The following is a 19,625-nucleotide window of genomic DNA, read 5'->3' as shown; positions in this document are numbered from 1 at the left end:
TCTGCCATAGAGGAGAGATTAAAATTTGGACTTCCTGATTCTCAGATCACTGTGCTGTGTACTGGATTGAGCCTACCACCACCTTGCAGTGTAGATACTTTTTTTTTTTTTTTTTTTTCCCCTTTGGGTTTTTTCCTCCTCTTTTGGCTCCGAAAGTTTACAGAGTTTTTTAATTCTCATGTTCACCATGATTGTGAACTAACACTTCACAGAAAACCAGTACTGTTGCACCAACGTTGTCTCCTGTAGCAAGTTCAGAGATCTGTTCAGTCTACCTGGGCTTTGCCAATACGTGTGGATCCCAGATCGCTCTGTAGTCTGTTCATCTCCCAGAATAAGTGCTTATATGAAGTGATGTCCGCCACGATCGTAAGTCAGTTTTCTGATCTTTCTTGGGATCAGTTTTAATGTACTGATTGCAAAATGAAGGCTGTTGCGGTCCACTTACTCCAGTGCCTTGAACTGTTTAAAACTCATGTTGCAAATACAATTCCTACTTGTAATTATTTTAATCCTTGATCAAAAGTAAGTTGCCCTGCAGCACTTCTACTCAGCAGGCCATGCTTGAATGATTATTAGATTAACTGTTAATTTTATTTTTAAAACTTAATATCTTCTGAAAAGAGCTCACAGCATGCGTTCTTCTGGTGCTGTGTTGGTTTCTGAGTCATTTTGCAGCCTGGTTCTGTCCTGCAAGGCCTGTAAGTCATAACCTGCTAGTTCTGGACCTTTGCAAGGCAATGCAGTGGCTACTGAAATTATTCTCAATGCGCCAGGAATTTTTCTTGCTTGTAATAAGAGCAGAACTTGAAACATTATCCACAGTGAGCTAATGTACCACTTGCCTCTCAAAATTTTACTGTCGTTGTGACCTGGAAAAAGGTTGATTTGGAGCAACAAATGTAATGATCAATAGTTGCAGCTGAAAGGTGGGAAGCGGCATGTCACAAAAAGTTGAAGATCTCTGTTTCGTTATCTCTCTTTAAAAACAAACAATCAAAAAGAGGCAAATATTTCTGTAACCATAGAATGTCCAGTTGCAACAGTATCACCCTTCCCCCTTGGTGTGTCCCAGCTTTAGGGATGCAAGCAGATCCCTGCGCAGTTGTCCTTTATCAGTGAAACGTTGCCAAATTTCTGTTGCATTGCTGCAGCTGTGCAGCAGAACGGGGCTTTACTATGCAGTGGTGTGGGACAGGAAGAGGAGAAGCTGTGTATGTACCTAGATCTGGATGCTTGCTTATCAGAGATGTTTCTGTTGTATCCCCAACTGCAACCCACAACAGTTCTGAATACAGTAATTTTGGAGAGAGGAGTACAAATGCTTCAGATTGGTTCTTGCTGTGGGTTTATTCATCCCCAAAATTTTGGTTGGTGTCACTCTGAACTTTCAAAGTTCAATCAATTTGTGTAGCTGGATTCAAGTTAGTACAGTTTAGCTTTCAGGAAGGTAAAAGTTAGTTCTGTGCCCACACACTTGAACCCCTTTATGCTTCTATCTGATCTATCTCAAGCATGAACTACCCTGCTTGTTTCATCTGATGCAGCATAACTGGCAGAGGAATGAGCAAAATGACTTTATTGGCCTGTGCACAGCAGGAAGGCTGTAACTATAGATGCCGTGCAAGTTGGCATGAGCCCTGCTCCTTAGTCACAGGCATTCCTTTCCTGGTAGATGCCACAAAGCAGACTGCTGGACTATGTGCTAGCAAGATAAACAACCCCTTTGTTATCAAGCAGCCCCAGTGCCGTCAACAGAAGGGCTTCAGGGAGGATTTAACATAATCATACATGTTTTTATCAAACCAGCACCTGAATGTTGTGTGTACAAATGGAACAAGAATTTGACATCACTGATCTGTAGGCAGCTCGAATCCTCTGTTCGCTGTACTTTCTTCTGTTCCAGCTGCAGCAGCCTCTTAGAGCTGCCCCACTCTGAACACGCTGCTATTTTCAAGCAGCATTGGCTATTTATTGGGTTTTTGCCTACCAGACAGATGGGCATGTGAAGCAGTGTGCCCTCAATGGCAGCTCCCTCCCTGTCTGCAGCCCGAGACTGAGCCTGCTCTGATCTGCTGCTGCCTTGCCCTGGGTTTCTCAGCCAGGACTCCTGCATCAAAACACTCCCCAGTAAAGCCAAAGGAAGCTGGTACTGTTGCTTCAGTTAAAAAGGGAGAGAAGGAAAGTCATAGGACAGATATGTGCTGAGTTTGGAAATCAGAGTGAGTGAAGTACAGTAACTCGGACAGCGGTGGACTTGCACAAACCTGGGTTCGTTTGGTTGGTGTTTGGCAGCTGCTGTTGCTGAGCCACACTGGCATCTTACTTGCTTTTTCCTAACTTAGACAACTAAGCTGAGTTGTTTGTACTCTGTACAGCACTGCATTCTGCCTCAAATATAAGAAAGGGCAGAGAGGGAAGCATTGGTATTTCTTTTATTATTTCATTGTTTTTACCTTAATTTTCCTGGGAAGTGGCTGCGTGCATATTTAGAGCAAGTATATTGCACCTTGAATACGATGAACAGTGCTACCCCCATTTCCTTTATTTGCACAGACTAATCATTAATGGGAAACATGATGGGAAAAGGTGTATTCTCATTTACAGGTTTAAATTTAACTTTTAACAGGTTTAAGAGTTAATGTCCATAGTTGCATGGTTGCCATTACTAATCAGTAGTTATCAGTGACATCTGGAGATGACATGTTTCTGATGACAAGGTACAGGCCCAGCCCGTTCCCACAGGAGGGACACCCGTGCCAGCCCAGTGACAGCTACCTTGCTGTGGAGGCTGTCCCTCTGGGAAAGGTGGGAGCACCTCACAGCAGCATCTTGTTGCTACAGATAGTGAAATTCCCAGCTTGTCACTTTGCAGACAGTACAGTTCACGGGGTATTAGTGCTAATGTTAAATACCTGAGGTGACACGCTGAATTTTGCATTTGGCTGCAGGAAGGAGTTTGCTCGGTGTAGGTTGGGTAACACACCAAATTGAGCTGCAGTTATTTCTGACAATTCATACTTCTCTCTTTTGTTTCCACACCCCACCCCAACTCCCATGCTGAAGGACTACGAAGCTTTCTTTGAAGCGCGAGAGAACAATGCAGTATATGCATTTTTAGGGTTGACTGCACCACCTGGTTCAAAGGTAGGTGTGCATATTTCTCACATGGAACACAACCTGTATTTTACACCTGGTTCTTCTCTGCTTATAGTAGGATACTTTTGTGTGTTCTCTGACTGCCCCAGTCAGTCTTACCTCCTAGTCTGATGTTCGGTCTCCAGAGACTAACTTTCACGCTTTAACATTGCAGCAACACACCGTTGTTACGTGCTGGTTTATTTGGAGGATGCTGTGTTCCCTGGTGGCATTTTCCACCCCCTCCTTCTACCAGAAAAATTCAAGTGTTTGGTACAGATGCTTTTTTGGTATTCTCACTGCAGAGCCATGATGCTCCTTTTTAAGTTAATGGAAAAGCTTTTGTTGCTTTGGAAAGAAGATCTGGGTCAAGCTTTGGAAAGAAGATCTGGGTCAAGCTATTCACTAGTAATAATTGTCTCTTACTAATGTTACCATTGGATTTTTTTTATTATTTTGTTTATTGTACATGCTTGGAATAAGTCAAAGAGTAGTTAGTATTTGCACTGAAGAATGCACAAGAAATTTAGGTGAAAAAACTTGTCACAAAACTGAAGAGTTATTTCAGTTCAGTGAAAAAACTTCATGCATCTGAAGTTTTGAAGATTTTTGTACTAGAAAATACTTTGAAACCAGAGTCACTGTTTTTGAAAGAATGTGGTCTTGCTTCAGAGTAATTTTTATCTCCAGCTTGTTATCTGAAGACTTGTTTCCCTTTGCCAATTACAAACTGGGTTGCTGCTTTGTGGATGCAATGGGCTGGAATTCTCCCTTTGATTTTGATAGGATGGGACAAGCCTGCTTTGTACGTTTCACTTAGCAGCAGCAGGATCCTCCAGGTCAATTCCAGCTTTCTTGTTCCAATGGATAAACATGCCATTTCCTTTCAACTTCATTCATGTAAGAGTTGAAGGTCATGCTGTGCACATCACTAAGAGACCTAATTTTAAAGGTGGATGATGACCCACCAGCAGTGAGCAGTAAAAGTTATGGGTCAGACTGAAGCAGATTTGGGAGCCAAACTAATTTCTAGCATTAGCTCTGCTAGTGTGAATGGTGAAACTCTGCCTCGTACAGGGTTTCAGAGAGCAAAACCTGTGATATGTGTCCTAGTATCATGGGTCACCAGTGTCCGAAGGCCAGCTGCACACAGTGCAATAGTCACGTTAATCTTACTAAAGTTACTTGGAACGTCTGTGTGGCACTGCACGAGAGTATGCAGGATGGAGCCAAGGAGTGAGAAAGCAGCCCTGAGACCATGGGATGCAGGAAAGCTCATGCATTTCCCCTCACAGTCGAGATCTGGGAAGTGCAGTGGTGCTGGGGAGCAGTTGCTGCTGTAATGAACCAGGTTATCTGTCTCTGTAATGTTTACAAACATTCCTGCTTACTTAACCTGCCAGACTGCAGAAGCAGTCTGCATGGCTAGTAGTTGCTCTCATTCTGTCCTCAGGGGTGCTCGGAGTCCGTCCTCACCCAAGTTAAGGTGAGGTTTAAAAAGAAATGTAATGCAGTTCTCTGTTGCATTTCCGTATTACTTGCTGCAACTTGGGGAGGTGCATTTGAGCTGATGAGGATAAGCTTTGCATAAGTGACCTTGTACCCAGTGCTGTTGGTCTGACTTCTGGTATCTGTCCCACAATTACACAATGTCAAATCAAGCTGATTGCATGCTGCTGAGGAGGAGAAACTGATTTGTAGATGCTGAAATTGGTATTTACAGAATAGCTCCGTGCAGCTTGCATATAATATTGTCGTTAATAACATTGTGCCTGCGTATGCTGCTACAGAAAATGGAAGGAGTCTGGGATCAGCCTGTGTGTGATTGCAAGAGAGGACCTCAACAGCAAACCTCCATTAAATGTCATTAGGAGAGATCTGGAAAGATAGTTGACTCTGAACACAAAGGTCCAGTATTAACGCTACCAAGAAGGGCTCAGGAGTGAGCATGGGAAATGCAAGTAACTGTTCACTGGGCCTGGTGGTTTGGTTTGTGCTTTGGGCACTGAGCGTGCAACTGGACTGACAAACCCAGGGAAAGGGTGGCATTCAGTTTATCTTAAATATACCTGCTTCAAGCAGTATGGGTGGGGTTTAAAGGGAGAGGATTTTGTGGGTTAAAGGCTGTGATGTAAGGACTGAGAACATGCTCAGTGAGGGGCCTTGAGGGAGAAATAAGGACAAGTTTGAAAGAGGGATGGTGTCAGATCCAAAGAGCTGAGGCTTTCCCAGGTAACGTGCAGGAGCACGCCCAAGGAAATTTTCAGGTTTTGAGTGAAAAATTTGAGCTTGACCTTCAAGACAAACAGGTTCGCATGCTCTTTGAGATACTTGTACCCATTTCCCTGGTGATGAGGGAAATACCAGGAATCCTCTCCAGCTTACCAGTGCCTGTTTTGAAGACAAGTACCTTGTCTTGCATTTTCTGGAGGAAAAAAAAAAAAAAAAAGAGCTGGATGTCACTTCTGTAGTGCCCAATGGAGTTGTTACAAAGCCAAAGGAACAATCTCCTCTTTCTTACCTTGCAAAGAATTACATTGTCCTTTAGAGAATATCAAACATCCTTGTTTTTTCCAGGCTTTCTAGTTCTTTTTAATCTTTCCTTTGTTCTTCCCCTGCCTTTTCTGCCATGAATAGATAGGATGCCCTCACATGAGCAGCATGGGTGTGCGGTGATGCCCCGGGCTCTGCTCTTTGACCTGCGACGTGCAGCCAGAGAAGCAGAGCGCAGGCCAGGAGCACAGCAGACCTGAGCCAGCGGTCTGCGCGAGGCTGTTCCCACGCCCCTGGGTTGAGAGGCAGCACAATGCGAGGCGCTTGGGCAGATAGCCAGGAAAACCAGAGTGATCCACCATGTCTAAGATAAGGGAGATATGCATGGTACTTCCTGCCCTGCAGGCTGCGGTCACCCTCTGTGTCCCCTCTTTTACAAGTCTCACAGGCTTCTGGGAAATTCCCTTCTTAGTCCTTCCTCCTCTTGTTTTTTATTTGTTTAGCATACTGGCTTATGTTAGCAATTATTGAGTCTGTTATTGTCAGTATTTCTATGCAGTCGCAAAAGCAAACAACTCCATTATATGAAAGTTGTTTAGCAGATGTTGAACTTTTTCCTTTAAAATAAACCAACTGTCCACCCTGAAGTGCTACAGTGGGACTCTGTTCATCTTCTTGTAGGCCATGTTGCTGCTAACAGGTAATAAATGAATCTTCAGTAACAAGTACACTTGTAGAAACCATCTTCCGAAAAAAAATCCTTTTGTATTTCTTCTGTTGTCATTGCTCCCGTTTGTGACCATCTTACAAAGGCTAAAAGAAAACTGCAAAATGCAGGCTGTTATTTTTTAATGTTCCTTCTGAAACATCCTGAGAATTGTTAAGAGGTTATCTGGTATGTCTGCCTAACTGCTTTAGCTGTTCCTTCGTCTCAGAAGCTTCATAGGGATGTTTTCATGTAGCCGAAGGCACCTTGAAGAGGTGTGGGTTGGGAGCCCTGGGCATGGGGAGCTGGTGGCAGGCAGGAGCTCCCCAGGGAGCACATCCTGCTCAGGCTCGCTTGCCTCTGCAGCAGGGAGCTGGCACATTACTTAGCAACGCGTGTGCCAGGACAGACCTGCTGCCAGCCGGGGACAGGTCTCACGCAGTGGCCTTGTGCTGGAGCGGCTCCGGGCTGCGTCTGCCCAAGGACTGGCAGGCTGCTCTGATCACTGTTCTGGAAGGCAAAAGCAAAACGCTGGCTTTTGGCTGTTTGATAGGGTTTGGTTCAGAAAGTAAAGTGCATCTCTGCTGAGACCTTTTTTTTTTTTTTTTTTTTTTTTTTTAATGTGGGGGCTTTTATTAATTAAGAATTCATTTTCCTTTTAACCATAGTTCTCTAAATAATCTTTGATCTCTAAATAGTTCTTGTGTCCTAATGTGAAATGAGGCATCACTTGTTACATCTGATCTTCCTTTGTTTTAAACTTTTATGGTCAAAACTGGCTGTGGGCACAGGCTGGAATATTCCTGTAGGTCCTACTTGAGCTAGCTCAGAATTGGGGCTAAAGCCAGCACCGTATGGGCCTTGTTTTATAATGTCATCACAGGCAGCGAGGTCTCTCTACTGAGTTGGGTTCAGTGCTACTCACTTCTTAATCACATACTGCTGCAGTTTTTGTTACATCATATGCAAACACAGATATGTAGACTCATAAAGTACTAATATGTGTAATTCTCTTCTGCCGTTTCAGGAAGCTGAAGCACTGGCAAAGCAGCAAGCATGAATTTCAACTGCCTTAAATGTTCTGTAAAGGGAATTTCCACAGCTTTTTATAAAATAGTACAATTGTCTGCTTCAAGAAACGTAGATGTGATTTCTAACATATGATTGGTGCTTGCAGCATTCACCATACATAACACAGATTTGAACACAAGATGAAAATGTGAACATAAAGGTAGAGAGCATGGAGTGTATTATTACAAAGTTGGAAGCATAGGAAACTGAAGCAATTAAGACATGAATGATTTCCATGTAGTTTAAACTGTCTTGGCAATCCGTCCATTTTGTGTAAACTTAAAGAAACTATTTTAGTACTAATAATACAGATGGGGTTATACCTAGAGGTCCAACTATTTAAAATATGGAAAACAGCATCTAAACCCTTGTCAGATACTAACTTTAGTGCCTGAGTTGCCTCAAAAATGTTACTGAATTACACAGTAATTCTTCAGTGTCTTTTCTGGTTTCAGATGAAATTGTAGGTGGTATTGTGTAGTACAGCCATTGTAGTCACTTTTGGAAGTTGTGTTTGTTCTTTTGTAGAATGGATATTTAAGATTTGTATTGTAACACACTGTACAGATGATTAAAACAAAAATGCCATGTAGTTCTCATCTAAGTGATCCATGTGGGCTCTTGACAAAAAGGGATTTCAGCAATGGACAGCCTTTGCATTGGCAAGTTCATCACCCAGCTGCCTATGCATGACTCGGTGACCTGTCTGTGTGCAAGATTCAGCCACATATGCGCTAATTCCCAGGCAACGTTGCAAATAAGCCAAAACGGCCAGAAATGGCATTTCCTTACCTGTGTAAGGGTGAAAGCCTTTAATGTATTTCTCTGCAAAAATACCAGTTCACACTGCTTATAGCATTAGGCATATTACTGCATGTTCAAGTAGTCATTAGATTCATACAGCATTTTTTCAAATGAGGAAACGTTTGAATAGTGAGAACTATTGTAATTAAGCAAGACTTCTTAAGGCTTAAAAACTTTTTTTCCATTGTTATTGCCATATCATGAAGCTGTTACAGGAATTGCAAATCTATTAAAATGTCTTGTATTGGTGAATTTACCACGTGCAATATTAACCTGTCGGTTCCCCCAGTGCTTGTGAGATAGCATGTATTTCTTGGCTATATTCTACAAAAATAAAAATAACTGCAAGTGCTCTGAAGGGTAAGAAAAAGGTTTTAAAAGTGTGTGGGTCATTTAAAATGAGTTTGCACCACATAATGTACTTATTCCCCAAAAGCATCAAAACACAGTAAGAAAGATAATTAGTTCTTGCTATAGTTAAAGGATCATTCTAATAGCTCTGTGCATACATATCTTGCTTTTTTTTTGCTTTATGACAACAGAAGCAGGTGGTACAGATCAGAGAAAGCCTGCAACGCATCATTGCTGTTTGGTTATTTTACACTGATGCTGTAAAATGTATACAGAGCTTTTTAAATACTTTCTGAAACAGATTACAGTTCATAGTTTTGCAGGCTGAAATTAGGAAGCGGATAAAAGTAAAAACTTATGTTTACAAAAGTGTTCCAAAGTGCAGTAATCAAGTGCTTCCCTCGCCAACATTTCTTAGGGGCTTTTGCTCCACTTTTGTTCACTATAACTGATGATTTTGTCAACATTTGTTAGAAAAGAAATGCAACTAGTTGCTTTGGTAGGAGAGCAGCTCTGCTTCTACACAGCTTGTGATGAAACAGTCACAGACGTCCAAGAAAGCAGGATCAAGCACGGAGCCAAATTCCTTAAAATTACATTTAATTGATGTTTTATCTTTGCTGATTTGGGAGCCTGGGAGTCAGTTTGAGGCTTGTGCTTACAAAAGCCAGCGCAGTACCACAAGGGATAGATTACTGTTGCCTTACCTTCAAGATTTAACACATGCATTTGTGCTTTTTCATTAACAGGCTTTATCAGTAATTACTGCAATTTTGTGAAATTTATTTGTAAGATCTTTTGGGGATGGAAGCTAAGTTACGTTTTAAATCCATTGTCTGGTTTTTGTTGTTTGTTCTGATTTAGTCTGTCCCAGACGAGGTGATTTTTCTTTCTTAATATTGGCTTTGTCTTTCTCTGTGTCTAAACTAGTGGTCAAATTTTTGAGAAAGTAAGAATACTAAGTGAAGTCTTGCGAAGAAATTGGAATTTGACACACAGGTCGCTATACTCATGCCAATTTGCTGCGTTTCCTGTGTAAGGAAAGTATGGTGTAAGCTTTGTGAATTACAGTAATTATTTTGGAGCAGCTGTAATTGAAAGTTGCTGCCAAATTCTGTCAGTTCAGCGACCCAAAACATTCTGAAACTATGTCAATCTCTGTTTCTGATGGTCAAGAAAATTGCCCAGTTTAAGAAAGCAGAGTCACTTCCCTCATCTGGTCTCCCCCCTTGCCATATGGTAGCGTTCAAACTGTATCAGCATTCCTAAGAAAGCTCTGTTGAGACAGACTGAATTATTTCTTTGTCTGGGGAACAAGGCACCGACACAAACTGAAAACCACCGAAAGTAGCTCTTTGTTGTGGGACTGCTTGTAAACCTTTCATTTTGATGCGGATATCTTGCATGAATTTAGGAGTGCTAGGAATCTGTTGCCTATATGCTGGTTTTCTGTTTCCTATACCTGTGTTAGTTTAATGATGGGCACAAGAACTGAGTTTGTTCTTTTTTTGTTCTCCGCGCCCCCCCCCCCCCATGTAGAAGGCAGGCATTGAGGATTTAACCTGTATATTAACCATTCCTTTATCATTCCAATAAAACTGTTTTAGAGTGCTTTCTGACATGATTTACTTGTTTGCATGTTTTGTTCATGGTTTGAGGTGGTCCCCTAAGTTGAACGGAGTTTTCAAATGAAAATTTTTTTAAAAGTACAGGATCTATTCAACAGAGCGAACGTAATGCATCTGCTGCTGCTGCATGTGAACTCTCTTGGGTTGGATCTCTCACCTGTTGCAACTAATGGGTGTTGATTACATCAGATACACCTACCCAAAATAGTCATTGGAGGTTTTGGGGGTTTTGGGAGAGCGCTGACTACACTCCCTAATTAACCCGTTTTTCCTGCTCTTGCCCCAAGGCAGGTACAAACTGAAAGTGGACAGGGCAAATCGGCTTCGCCCCATGCCTGCAGAGCTTGCCAAACAGTCTCAGTTGCTTTTTTTGCAATGCGTAATTAATTAGCTTTATGCTCACAGCGGGGAAACTATGTTATTTAGTATCTGTGTTGCCGGAGGGCAGTGTAGGAAAAATTTTTTAACTAAAACTATTCACTTTTACCTCTATTTGCCTGGTAGATCCAGCCAGGTGCATTCTTTTTAAGCTTTGCACCACCTACATCTGTAGAGCTACGGAAGGTGCATCCGCAGCTCCTAAACTGCACTAGGATTGACTTGCCCAAATCCCAGACTTCAATTCACATCCTCTGAAGGAAACCAATAACTTAATTCTTTAAAGAGTGGTTTCAAAAAAGCTGCTTGTTTTGCCATTTATAGGATCAACTTTTTTCTCTCTGACCACCTCAAGCACAACCGAGAACTGTCAGTTACACCGATGTCATCTAATGGTGTTTGTGGCTTGTCTCTCATGCTTAATTGCCCTTTAGTGTCTTAAAAAATGGTCCATAATGTAAGATAGGGAAAAGGGCTTTTAATGCCATTTCTAAATCACGGGTAATCCCATTTACTTTCCTTGTATATGCACTTCACTTGTATAACTCAGAAAAATCTCTGGTTTTCCTGTTTATAAAAAAAAAGTCTTAAAAAGCCCAATTTGTTATTCATTAATGTAAAGCTCAATACAAATACTTTTCAGAAATCTGTTTGAAAAACAAACCACGTGTGCGCATATGTTTACTTGCTGTTTCAGTTTACAATGGTGTGCACTGTAATAAACTTTTCTACCAACTAATGTGGGATTTCATTAATTTCTTGTTTAATATTCTTAATCAATATGACATGGAACATTCTGTAAAGTCTGATTGTATCGTTCAGCTCCTGTTGCGTGGATTTCAAATACGAGAAGTGTCTTGCAATACAAATTGGAGGTGTGCATAGTGGAGATGGGTGCCTGCTAGCCCCTTACTGAAGACTCTTCGTTCAGCAGGGCAGCTCAGTTACCTTCACAATGCCCAGAATGTGTTACCGTGAGGTACAGTTGCAGTCAGCACAAGCAGGTAACAAGTCGCTCTTGAGCACCTCGATTGCTGGTAGGAGGTTGTGTGTATTATGTGTGTGTGTATACATATATATACACACACACGCTGTAAGTAAAGATCTGTTCTGTGGCTTGGTTTTCTGTTCGGGTTTATTTTTTTAACATTAGAAAAAAGTATTGGCCAGTCCTGTGCACTCAGGCACACAGTTCGAGAAATACAAAAAAATAAGACTTGCGAAGCACAACGTAATTTTTTTTGGACTAATTTAAATCTATCAATGTAATAATAGATTCAGATTGATCGGTAACCTGTGTTAAGAACTTTTACCAGACCAGATCTCTCCTGTGTTTTCCCCATTATGGTAAGAGAATTTTAATAGCCAATTTAAAAAGAAACTCGAGACAGCTCATTACCTGGGACCAAGCCATTAACGTTTCCTGACTTAGCGTTTTCCTCTTTTGCCATTCTTGCTTTTTCAGGATTTTTTGTGTGATGCAAATACAACAGTGGGAGAGCCTGCACAATACTGCCTAGAGAGGTATTCTGTGTTTGCATCTCCCCAGCCTCTGATGTCGAGCTGGTTCAAGGGGAAAGCAGAAAATGAAGGCATGTACTCGTTGCTCCCATCCATACAGCCCGTTTCTGATCCGAGTACTGGCACTGCATTTCTTCCATGTTACTTTCTTTTCCCCTTTGTCACCGGGATCATGACAGCATCTGCGCTTGTTCTGGAAATGGATTACACTTAGTGTAGAAAAAAAAAAAAGATCCATGAAACGCACCTGAATTTGTACCTACACAAAATAATCCCACTCAAATTACTTGTACTGAGCTTCCCACAGAAGTAGTCTGTGATTTGTCTAAATTATGTGATCTTGGTAGAATGTTTTAGATTTCAAAATTGTTAATAATGAACTTTTCTATCAGTAACAATTTTGAACTGTTAGTAAACTTTTGGAAAAACTCTGGAAAATGCAATAGGATTCTAAAAGCTTAAAGCGATGAAGTAATCACTCTTGGTACAGGTGGTGAGCACTGTTGCTGTAAATAATGAGTATTCCGTGTAAAATACGTGTAGTATGCTGCATTTGCGGAGTATCAGAATTGGTTCTATCTACAGTAATCCCTTCTCTCAGGTTGGTTTATTGAAGGCATCTTCAGGAACTTTGAGACTTCCATTTTCAGTCACTTGGTGTAACGTCTCAAAATCCTTTAAAAAAACCCACAGCCAGCAACATCATTAATATAATGTCAACTGCAGTACAATTCCCCTCTCACTCCAATCCCTTTTCGAGCCCGCTCCCAGCAGGCAGGGCAGGTTATTTGTCGTTATGCAAACAGAACTGGACCAGGCACCGGCATTAAACCCGGATTCACGTCCGCCGGGGCCGCCCTTCCCACCGCCTCCGGCTGCGGGGCCCGGGCCGTCACCCGCCCGCAGGCCGGAGAACTCGCCCCGCTGCTCGGTGGCGCCCAGCCCCGAGTGCCTGCGGCCTCCCCTGCCGTGCCGGGGTTCGGGCTGGGCCGAGCGGCCGGGGCTTCGCCGCCCCCCGCGGCCCCGCCGGGGGAACAGACCGTCATGGCGGCCGCGTCCCCCCACCGGCCGCCGCCTCGTGGCGTTGCTGCGGCGGCAACGAACCGCCATACAGCGACTGGGCCCCGCCTTCCCGATTGGCCGCTCCTCCTGTCAGTCAGCGTGAAGACCCGCCCTCCCTCGGCGCTGGGGCGGCACGGCGGGAGTGGGGTGGGCGCGGGCGGCCTGTTCCGTTACCGTGAGGCGTGCGGGGGCGGCCCCGCCGCCGGGAGCGCCGCTCTCCCACTCCTCTCCGCAGCGTTCTCCCGGCGGCGGCCTCGCCGAGCGCGGGCCGCCGCCCTCCCCTCGGCGCCGGGGCCCGCCGCAGCTGTGCGGCCCGGGGGAGGCGCTCCGGACCCGCCTCCCCGCGGCCTTGGCTCCCCGCGGCCCCGCCGTGCCGCCCGCCCGCCGCGGTGTGGGGGGCTGGGCTGCGCTGTGTTCACGAAGCACTGCGGCCCCCCGGAGCGGCGGCCGGCCGAAAGGCCGTGGGTGCCGGCAGGTGGCGGCGCAGGCCCGCGGTGCGGCCGGGCGGGGCCGGGGCTGCGCTCCGTGCATCGGGCGCGGGAGGCGGCGCCGAGGAGCGGCGGTGGGGCGGGCGCGTGTCCGGGACGTGCCCGGGAGCCGCTGTGCCGGGGCGTATGGGCTGCGGGGAGCTCGGGGCTGTTGGAATGGAGTCCTGCTGCTGCGAGTGGCAAAGCCTTGCAACAGCTGTGCTGGGGAACAGCGACCGTCAGCAGCTGCTGCTTCACCGCCACACGTGCATCAAACACCGTGTCAGGGCCGAAGTCAGGGGCGTTGCGCACATGCTGCTGTATTTCAGAAATGTGACAAGTGCGTGTGGTAATACGCACTGCTATATTAATTTTTTCCCTATACATGAATGATGCAGTCAAATATTTTTTTTTCCTTTATACATTCTCCTTTAAGTTCAGCCTCGGGATTCAGACGTGCTTGTCTTGCTGACTGGCTGCAGTCTGTTTCCAGCTTCTGAAATTACTTTGGTTCTGCCTTGCTCTGGTTTTATTTTTGTAATATTTCTATTTATTTTTGGTAAGATCTTACTAACAGAAACACATTGGCAAGATCTTATTGATAGAAATGCATTCATTTCCTTGCATATTGATGCATTTGACACCTGAGTACAACTGAGATGAAAGGTGACTTGTTTTTAATCACTCAAGACTAATTACCTAATTTGATTTCTTCCTCTCCCTCTCTCTGTTACTTTTGTGTTTTGTTGAAACTACCTCGCAGAAAACACCACCACAGCTGGCACTAATTACAAGCTCAGTGATGGAGGCAAGATTTAAAACTACATGGAATTTGAACCATCCTGTTTCCTGCCCTCCAAGACTGGGGCAGGAGTACTCTGTTGAAGTCACAGCCCCATCTAGCATGCAGAAGAAATGAATGGTGTGAGGTGATCAAAAATAATTTTAAACAACTTTTAAATATGAAATCAGTTTTATACAAATTCAGCGGGACTAAAAATGGCTTTCATTCTGGCTCTGTAAAACCAGAAGTCTTTTTTGTGAAATACAGGTGATAAGTAGGGAAGAGGAATAATTTTAGAGACTTCATTAGACCTATGTGGTCATAGTTATATCAAACCTTACATTAATTCATTTCTAAGACTCATCATTATTTAATTGCCAAAACATGTTGCACGATGGGTTGCAATCAGAATGTTGTTGTAATGTTATCTTTGCACTCTAGTTTTATTTTGCATTTGTGTCTTGCTCATATCACTACATTAAATGGTGTCTTTTTAAGATCTTTTGTCCAGTACTTGGTTGAGATTCAGCTTCTGAATTATTTATTTTTTCATCTGCAAATAAGGAAATTTAGAAAGGCATCAACAGAAAGTCTTCAAACTGTAGACTGGATCTGGTGCTGGGGGAGTGGTGTGGCTCAGTGTAGTAGCTCAGCCTCAGCTTGTGGGAGAAGGACACGCTAGCAATGCCATGGGGGCATGTCTGACGTGCCATTGAGATGGAGTTAATTTCTGAGCCCAGAGAAAGTGGCTTTGGTCAATGAGCAAAAAAAAAAGTGATCGTCCACAGCTGTCTGATTGCTACTGCTTTCAGAGGCAGATTCTCGTATTTGTGTTTTCTAGACAAATGATATTTCATCAAAATCTTGATGAAACAAAGTTGTCAACTGCTTCCCCATCAGAAGAAGGTCACAAGACTATTAATTTAACTTATTGTTTCAAAAGGGGAAATTATGTAAATAACATCGCCTCTGTAAGTCAGGTGGATATTAGAACAAAACTGAACTTCTGTAGATGGAAATGTTTAGAGGAATTGTTTCAGTTTTGAACAGCCTGGCAAAGTACAGGCACTCTGATCCTTTAGTAGTCTTTGTTGGTTTTAAATGACATTATGGCAGTTAGCAACTCATCAGCGTTGCACCACAATCGGAAACATCTCTTCTTTTTTTTTTTTAACATCCTCTTTTAGATCTAGTGTCACTTTGTATTCAAAAACCACTCACTTTTCCAGTGGGATCACTTCTGTTTTAGAAGCGAAAAAATGGGGAACTAAATCATGTGTATGGAAGGTTTTTTTCCACATAGACAGCAGTAAAGAAAGAGTATGTAAGAATCTATTCTCTTACAGCAGCTGTAGTAGGAGAGTTCTGGGCTATGTGATTATCTGCCTCTCTCACCCGACTAGGATCGGTAAGTCTGAGCTTTTTGTGCCTTTAAAAAAATTCTTATGCTTTGTTCCAGAATGCAGACACTATTTAATTTTTTTTAAAGACAGCAGTTTTGCTAAGACTGCCACGTTTTAGCTCTACACTAGCACTATGAGCATTTTCAAAGCAAAATTATTTAGCATGTAAGGGTCTAGGTACCTGTGTCCTGCTTTTCAGAAGCAAATGAGGCATGCAGCATTGCAAATTCCATTGAGGTTCAGCAAGACTGAGACTGCCAAGTACTGTTGTCTCTTTTGAAAACGGCACTTGATTTCCTAAATGCCTTAAATGCTTAAGAAAATGTTGTCCTGCTTTTTACATATGTAAATGATTCTGTAGAGAAACAGTTATGCTAATGTAACAGGCAGGGCATGGTGTACTGCCTTTCTTGTCTGCTTTGGTCTCCCTTGCAAACATACCGCAATTTCAGTGTTACCTTCAGCTTCAGGGAGGGAACAGTGCCATTCAAGCTACAAAAAAAACCCCGAAAAAGAAAAAAACCAAACGGTTGTACTGTGGCAATGTGTAAATTTAGAAGAGAAGTCGAGAAATTCCATCTCTCGAGTAATCGGAGTTTTAGAACTGGGATTAAAAATAAATGACCCTGTGCATCAAGTTTTGTTGCAAAACAAATAAGCCAGAGTATATGGTTTGGTTGCTGATAGAAGCAAATGAGTTGAGTGAGGAGGATCTTTCTGGTTATATATCAGATATCGTATTAAATTTGCAGTGGTTTCGTTTGTGCACAGAACTATCTAGTGACTGGCATGGCATTACTACTGATGTGAATTGCCAGCACTGTGAAAAGTATTGAGCCTTAGTTGTCCCTGATATAAGCGGCGTTTCTGGTGAATTTCAAACAGCGTGTCAGTACATCAAGTTGTTTGGGAGAATTATGATGTACTCTTCAGTAAAACTGCCTCATCCCTTGCCTCCCCTGTTCCAAACCATGAGAGGTGTGTGAAGGTACTTCAGAGATTATGAAGAGATTAAAAAGTCATTTGAAGAACAGAGAGGTTTTCTTGTGTTGACCTTTCCCATTCCTCCGTAAGAGGAGTGGTGATGATCTTTTCCTTAGAGAGTCTAGGTTGGACTTGGCTCTGAAGGGAAAGATTCCCATTGATTTTAACAGTAAGCAAATTGAAAAGGAATGTTAAGGAATAATTAACTGTAGCAGATTATTTTGAGACATATTGGCTAGCCTTTAATTACTCATGTGCATTTAGTGTAACTGTGGAGCCTATAGATACAGAAACATACTACTCATCACTTCACTATTAGGGAAGACAAACTAACTATATCTTTAAAAATCATCATTAAGAGGAACTCTAAAATCATTTGTGTATGTGAATTGCATTTTGGATGCAGTTTTATTAGGCCTGAAGAACTATTGGCATCTTTTGAAGATCCTTGGCACCTTGCAGGAGGGCTCAGGCCAATTCAGAATCAACCTCTAAGTCTGAATTTGATCTTGATTTCCTTCCTGTGTCACCTCTTTGGCTCTTAGAAATTGTTGTCTTTCAATGGAAAATCTTGATTTGCAACTGTTGGTAGTGATATAGACAAGTAAACTAATCTTGCTGATTTTTGTAGCTTTTCAACTAGCCACAATGCAGAAGAGATACTTAGGAACAGAAGTGATACTACAGATGAAAAACCGGGTTAATGCCCTTTCTGTGTCTTCGGAATTACTTTTGTTGACATGGTATAGAGGTTAAAATTGTAGAAAATAAAGACTAATTTTCCTTTTTCTCTAAAATATGAAAGGTGCGTTGTTCATTTTTTATTATTATTCCTCTTTGTCCAAATATGTTTGAGATACTCTGCCTGCCTGTCCTTCGCTTACAGGACCACATGGAACTCTGGTGATTAGACTGTTGCTCACGCTTGTCGTCATGCTGGCAGAAGGCATCTTAACCAGCCTCATCTATAAAGAAAGCTGTCATCAAGATAAACCTCGCAGATCTCATGCATCCAGAAAGGTTGAAGAGGGAATTTGGAGACAGAAACTTGTAGATAAACCAAAAATTAAAGGCTTTGCTGATGGATGTGAGAAGCAGAGTGAGATCTCTGCTAGGGGTAGCAAAATGGAACACAGGGGTGGTCCTCAGCGGAGATCCATACAAGAGGCACCTCCAAAAGATCAGAAAACACTTGTTAAAGGAACTGTATCGCCAGCTTTACATATCCCCAAAAGAGAGCAAAATACTGAGCAGATGGACTTGTACAGATCCTGGTCATGCAACAGTATTTATCAAAACTATCCTGACTTACATATTGGGGGAGACCGTGTGGGGGGCCATACGTGTGATTCAGGTTGTGTTTTGGACCATGTGTGTGATGAACTTCCCGATGGCCCTGTTCTGCTGTCCATAGATATTCCTCTGGGGCCGTCCCCTCTGTGTGAGCATCCCGAAAGGCCCAATATAAAATCTCTGTGTGGAGATGAAGCTGGAGATAGGAGTATCATTCTCTGTGAGGAGCCTCTTTCAAACTCCGTGCTCAACAAGTACATGGAAACAAAAGTGGCAGAGCTCTATAAACAGTTTTTTGAAGAGAACTTGACCAGGTGTGGTTCTGTAACAAACCTCCTCACTTCCAGTTTGATACGGAATAACGTGTATCAGTTAAGCTTTCAGATATCACAGGAGCAGAGTATAGAGACGTCAAAAGCCAGAGAAGTGCTCTTGCACTCTTTAGCTTTGTTTAGTTTGCACACTACCCATAGAAATAGCTCTGAATTTAGTACTCCAAGCTTACAGATCTCAAACCCAGCATGCATGAAAAAGAGTGGCAGGATGCAGTTTACATCGTGACTGATGTACTTAGCTGAAGAGATGAATGTGGTTAGGAATGAATATTTCACTCTAAGGATTAGGTTGGGAAATGAAAACATTTACACACTACAGACTTTTTCAAATAAATATATTAAGGCTTAAACCATGCTTTGTTAGCAAAGGAAGTACAGGTCTCTTCTTTTCTTCTAATAAAGAATTTGAAATGAATTTATCTCAAAAATGCTAGTCAGCCATATTTTTATGTCCTTCTCCTAGGACCCTTGGCTTACTAATTGTAGTCATGTATCATCGGATTTATTTCTGCAAGACAAATCAATCAAGACGTGCTGGTAAAACTTTGCTCTGTGAGACTGAGCCAGCCAGTGAGAGTCACGTTGTCTATTTTGGACTTTGGGCTATAGAGTTGAAGGCCAAGTTTTGGATATTCGGGTTCAAATTTTGTTCCTTGAAAAGCTTGATCACAGTGGCTGAAAAAATGTTTCTTTGGTTTGAAAATCTTGTCAGCAGATGGAGGTGTTCAGGACTCTGGATTATTATGTATATATTATCACACACAGGAAATATATCAACATGGCACATGAGTGCAGATGCCGATATTGTTGCATAGGTATGTTTGTACTGCATAGGTGGAGTATGCTACCATGAAAATCAAGGTGAAATTGTTGATCAACATTGTGAAAGTACTTAATTTTCTGTAATAAATGTTTTTCTTTTAAATAAATCCCGACCTTTTCAATGAAATCTGCACGGTTTTCTGTCAGTACATTGCTGGTTTATGTTCTATTTGCATTTTTAGTAAATGGACTCTGCTTTTATTTCCTTGGAAGTGAAGCACCTGCAGCCTCAGCAAGCTAAGACAACTGCAACATTCCTGAAAAGCCAGTGCAAGCTTTCTTCACCTTGGTTTGGAAACTTAAATGCAGATTTTGATATGGAAACTTTGTTAAATTGCTTTCAAACTCATTGTCTTGCTTTTCTGTTAATTCTCAGTATTTCAAC

At 42.6% G+C, this 19,625-nt stretch overlaps 2 protein-coding genes across 4 annotated transcripts in view; both read left to right on the top strand.

Moving 5' to 3' along the window:
• The window catches only part of SH3BGRL (SH3 domain binding glutamate rich protein like), a 37,654-nt gene extending 26,346 nt beyond the window's left edge, over positions 1–11,308 (top strand). Inside the window, exons 3-4 of the mRNA XM_055727150.1 lie at positions 3,067–3,147; positions 7,365–11,308. Coding sequence (XP_055583125.1) covers positions 3,067–3,147; positions 7,365–7,397 — 114 coding nt within the window. The 3' untranslated portion in view covers positions 7,398–11,308. The remainder of the gene's footprint in view (positions 1–3,066; positions 3,148–7,364) is intronic.
• A 2,040-nt stretch (positions 11,309–13,348) lies between these two features.
• Positions 13,349–19,367, top strand: LOC102059534 (TLR adapter interacting with SLC15A4 on the lysosome-like). Of its 3 annotated transcripts, none has more exons than XM_027807851.2 (3): positions 13,349–14,548; positions 15,753–15,811; positions 17,677–19,367. In XM_027807851.2, the coding sequence occupies exons 1-3, from the start codon at positions 14,535–14,537 to the stop codon at positions 18,642–18,644; spliced, it is 1,041 nt and encodes a 346-aa protein (XP_027663652.1). In that variant the 5' UTR covers positions 13,349–14,534; the 3' UTR covers positions 18,645–19,367. The 3 variants fall into 3 exon arrangements, with proteins under 3 accessions (XP_027663652.1, XP_027663650.1, XP_027663649.1); XM_027807849.2 differs by having other exon boundaries at positions 15,750–15,811; XM_027807848.2 differs by having other exon boundaries at positions 13,351–15,811.
• Positions 19,368–19,625: the final 258 nt, after the last annotated feature.

The sequence above is a fragment of the Falco cherrug genome, chromosome 15 (assembly GCF_023634085.1).
Source record: "Falco cherrug isolate bFalChe1 chromosome 15, bFalChe1.pri, whole genome shotgun sequence".
NCBI classification, from domain to species: Eukaryota; Metazoa; Chordata; class Aves; order Falconiformes; family Falconidae; genus Falco; species Falco cherrug.
This window is presented reverse-complemented; position numbering and strand designations above follow the sequence as displayed.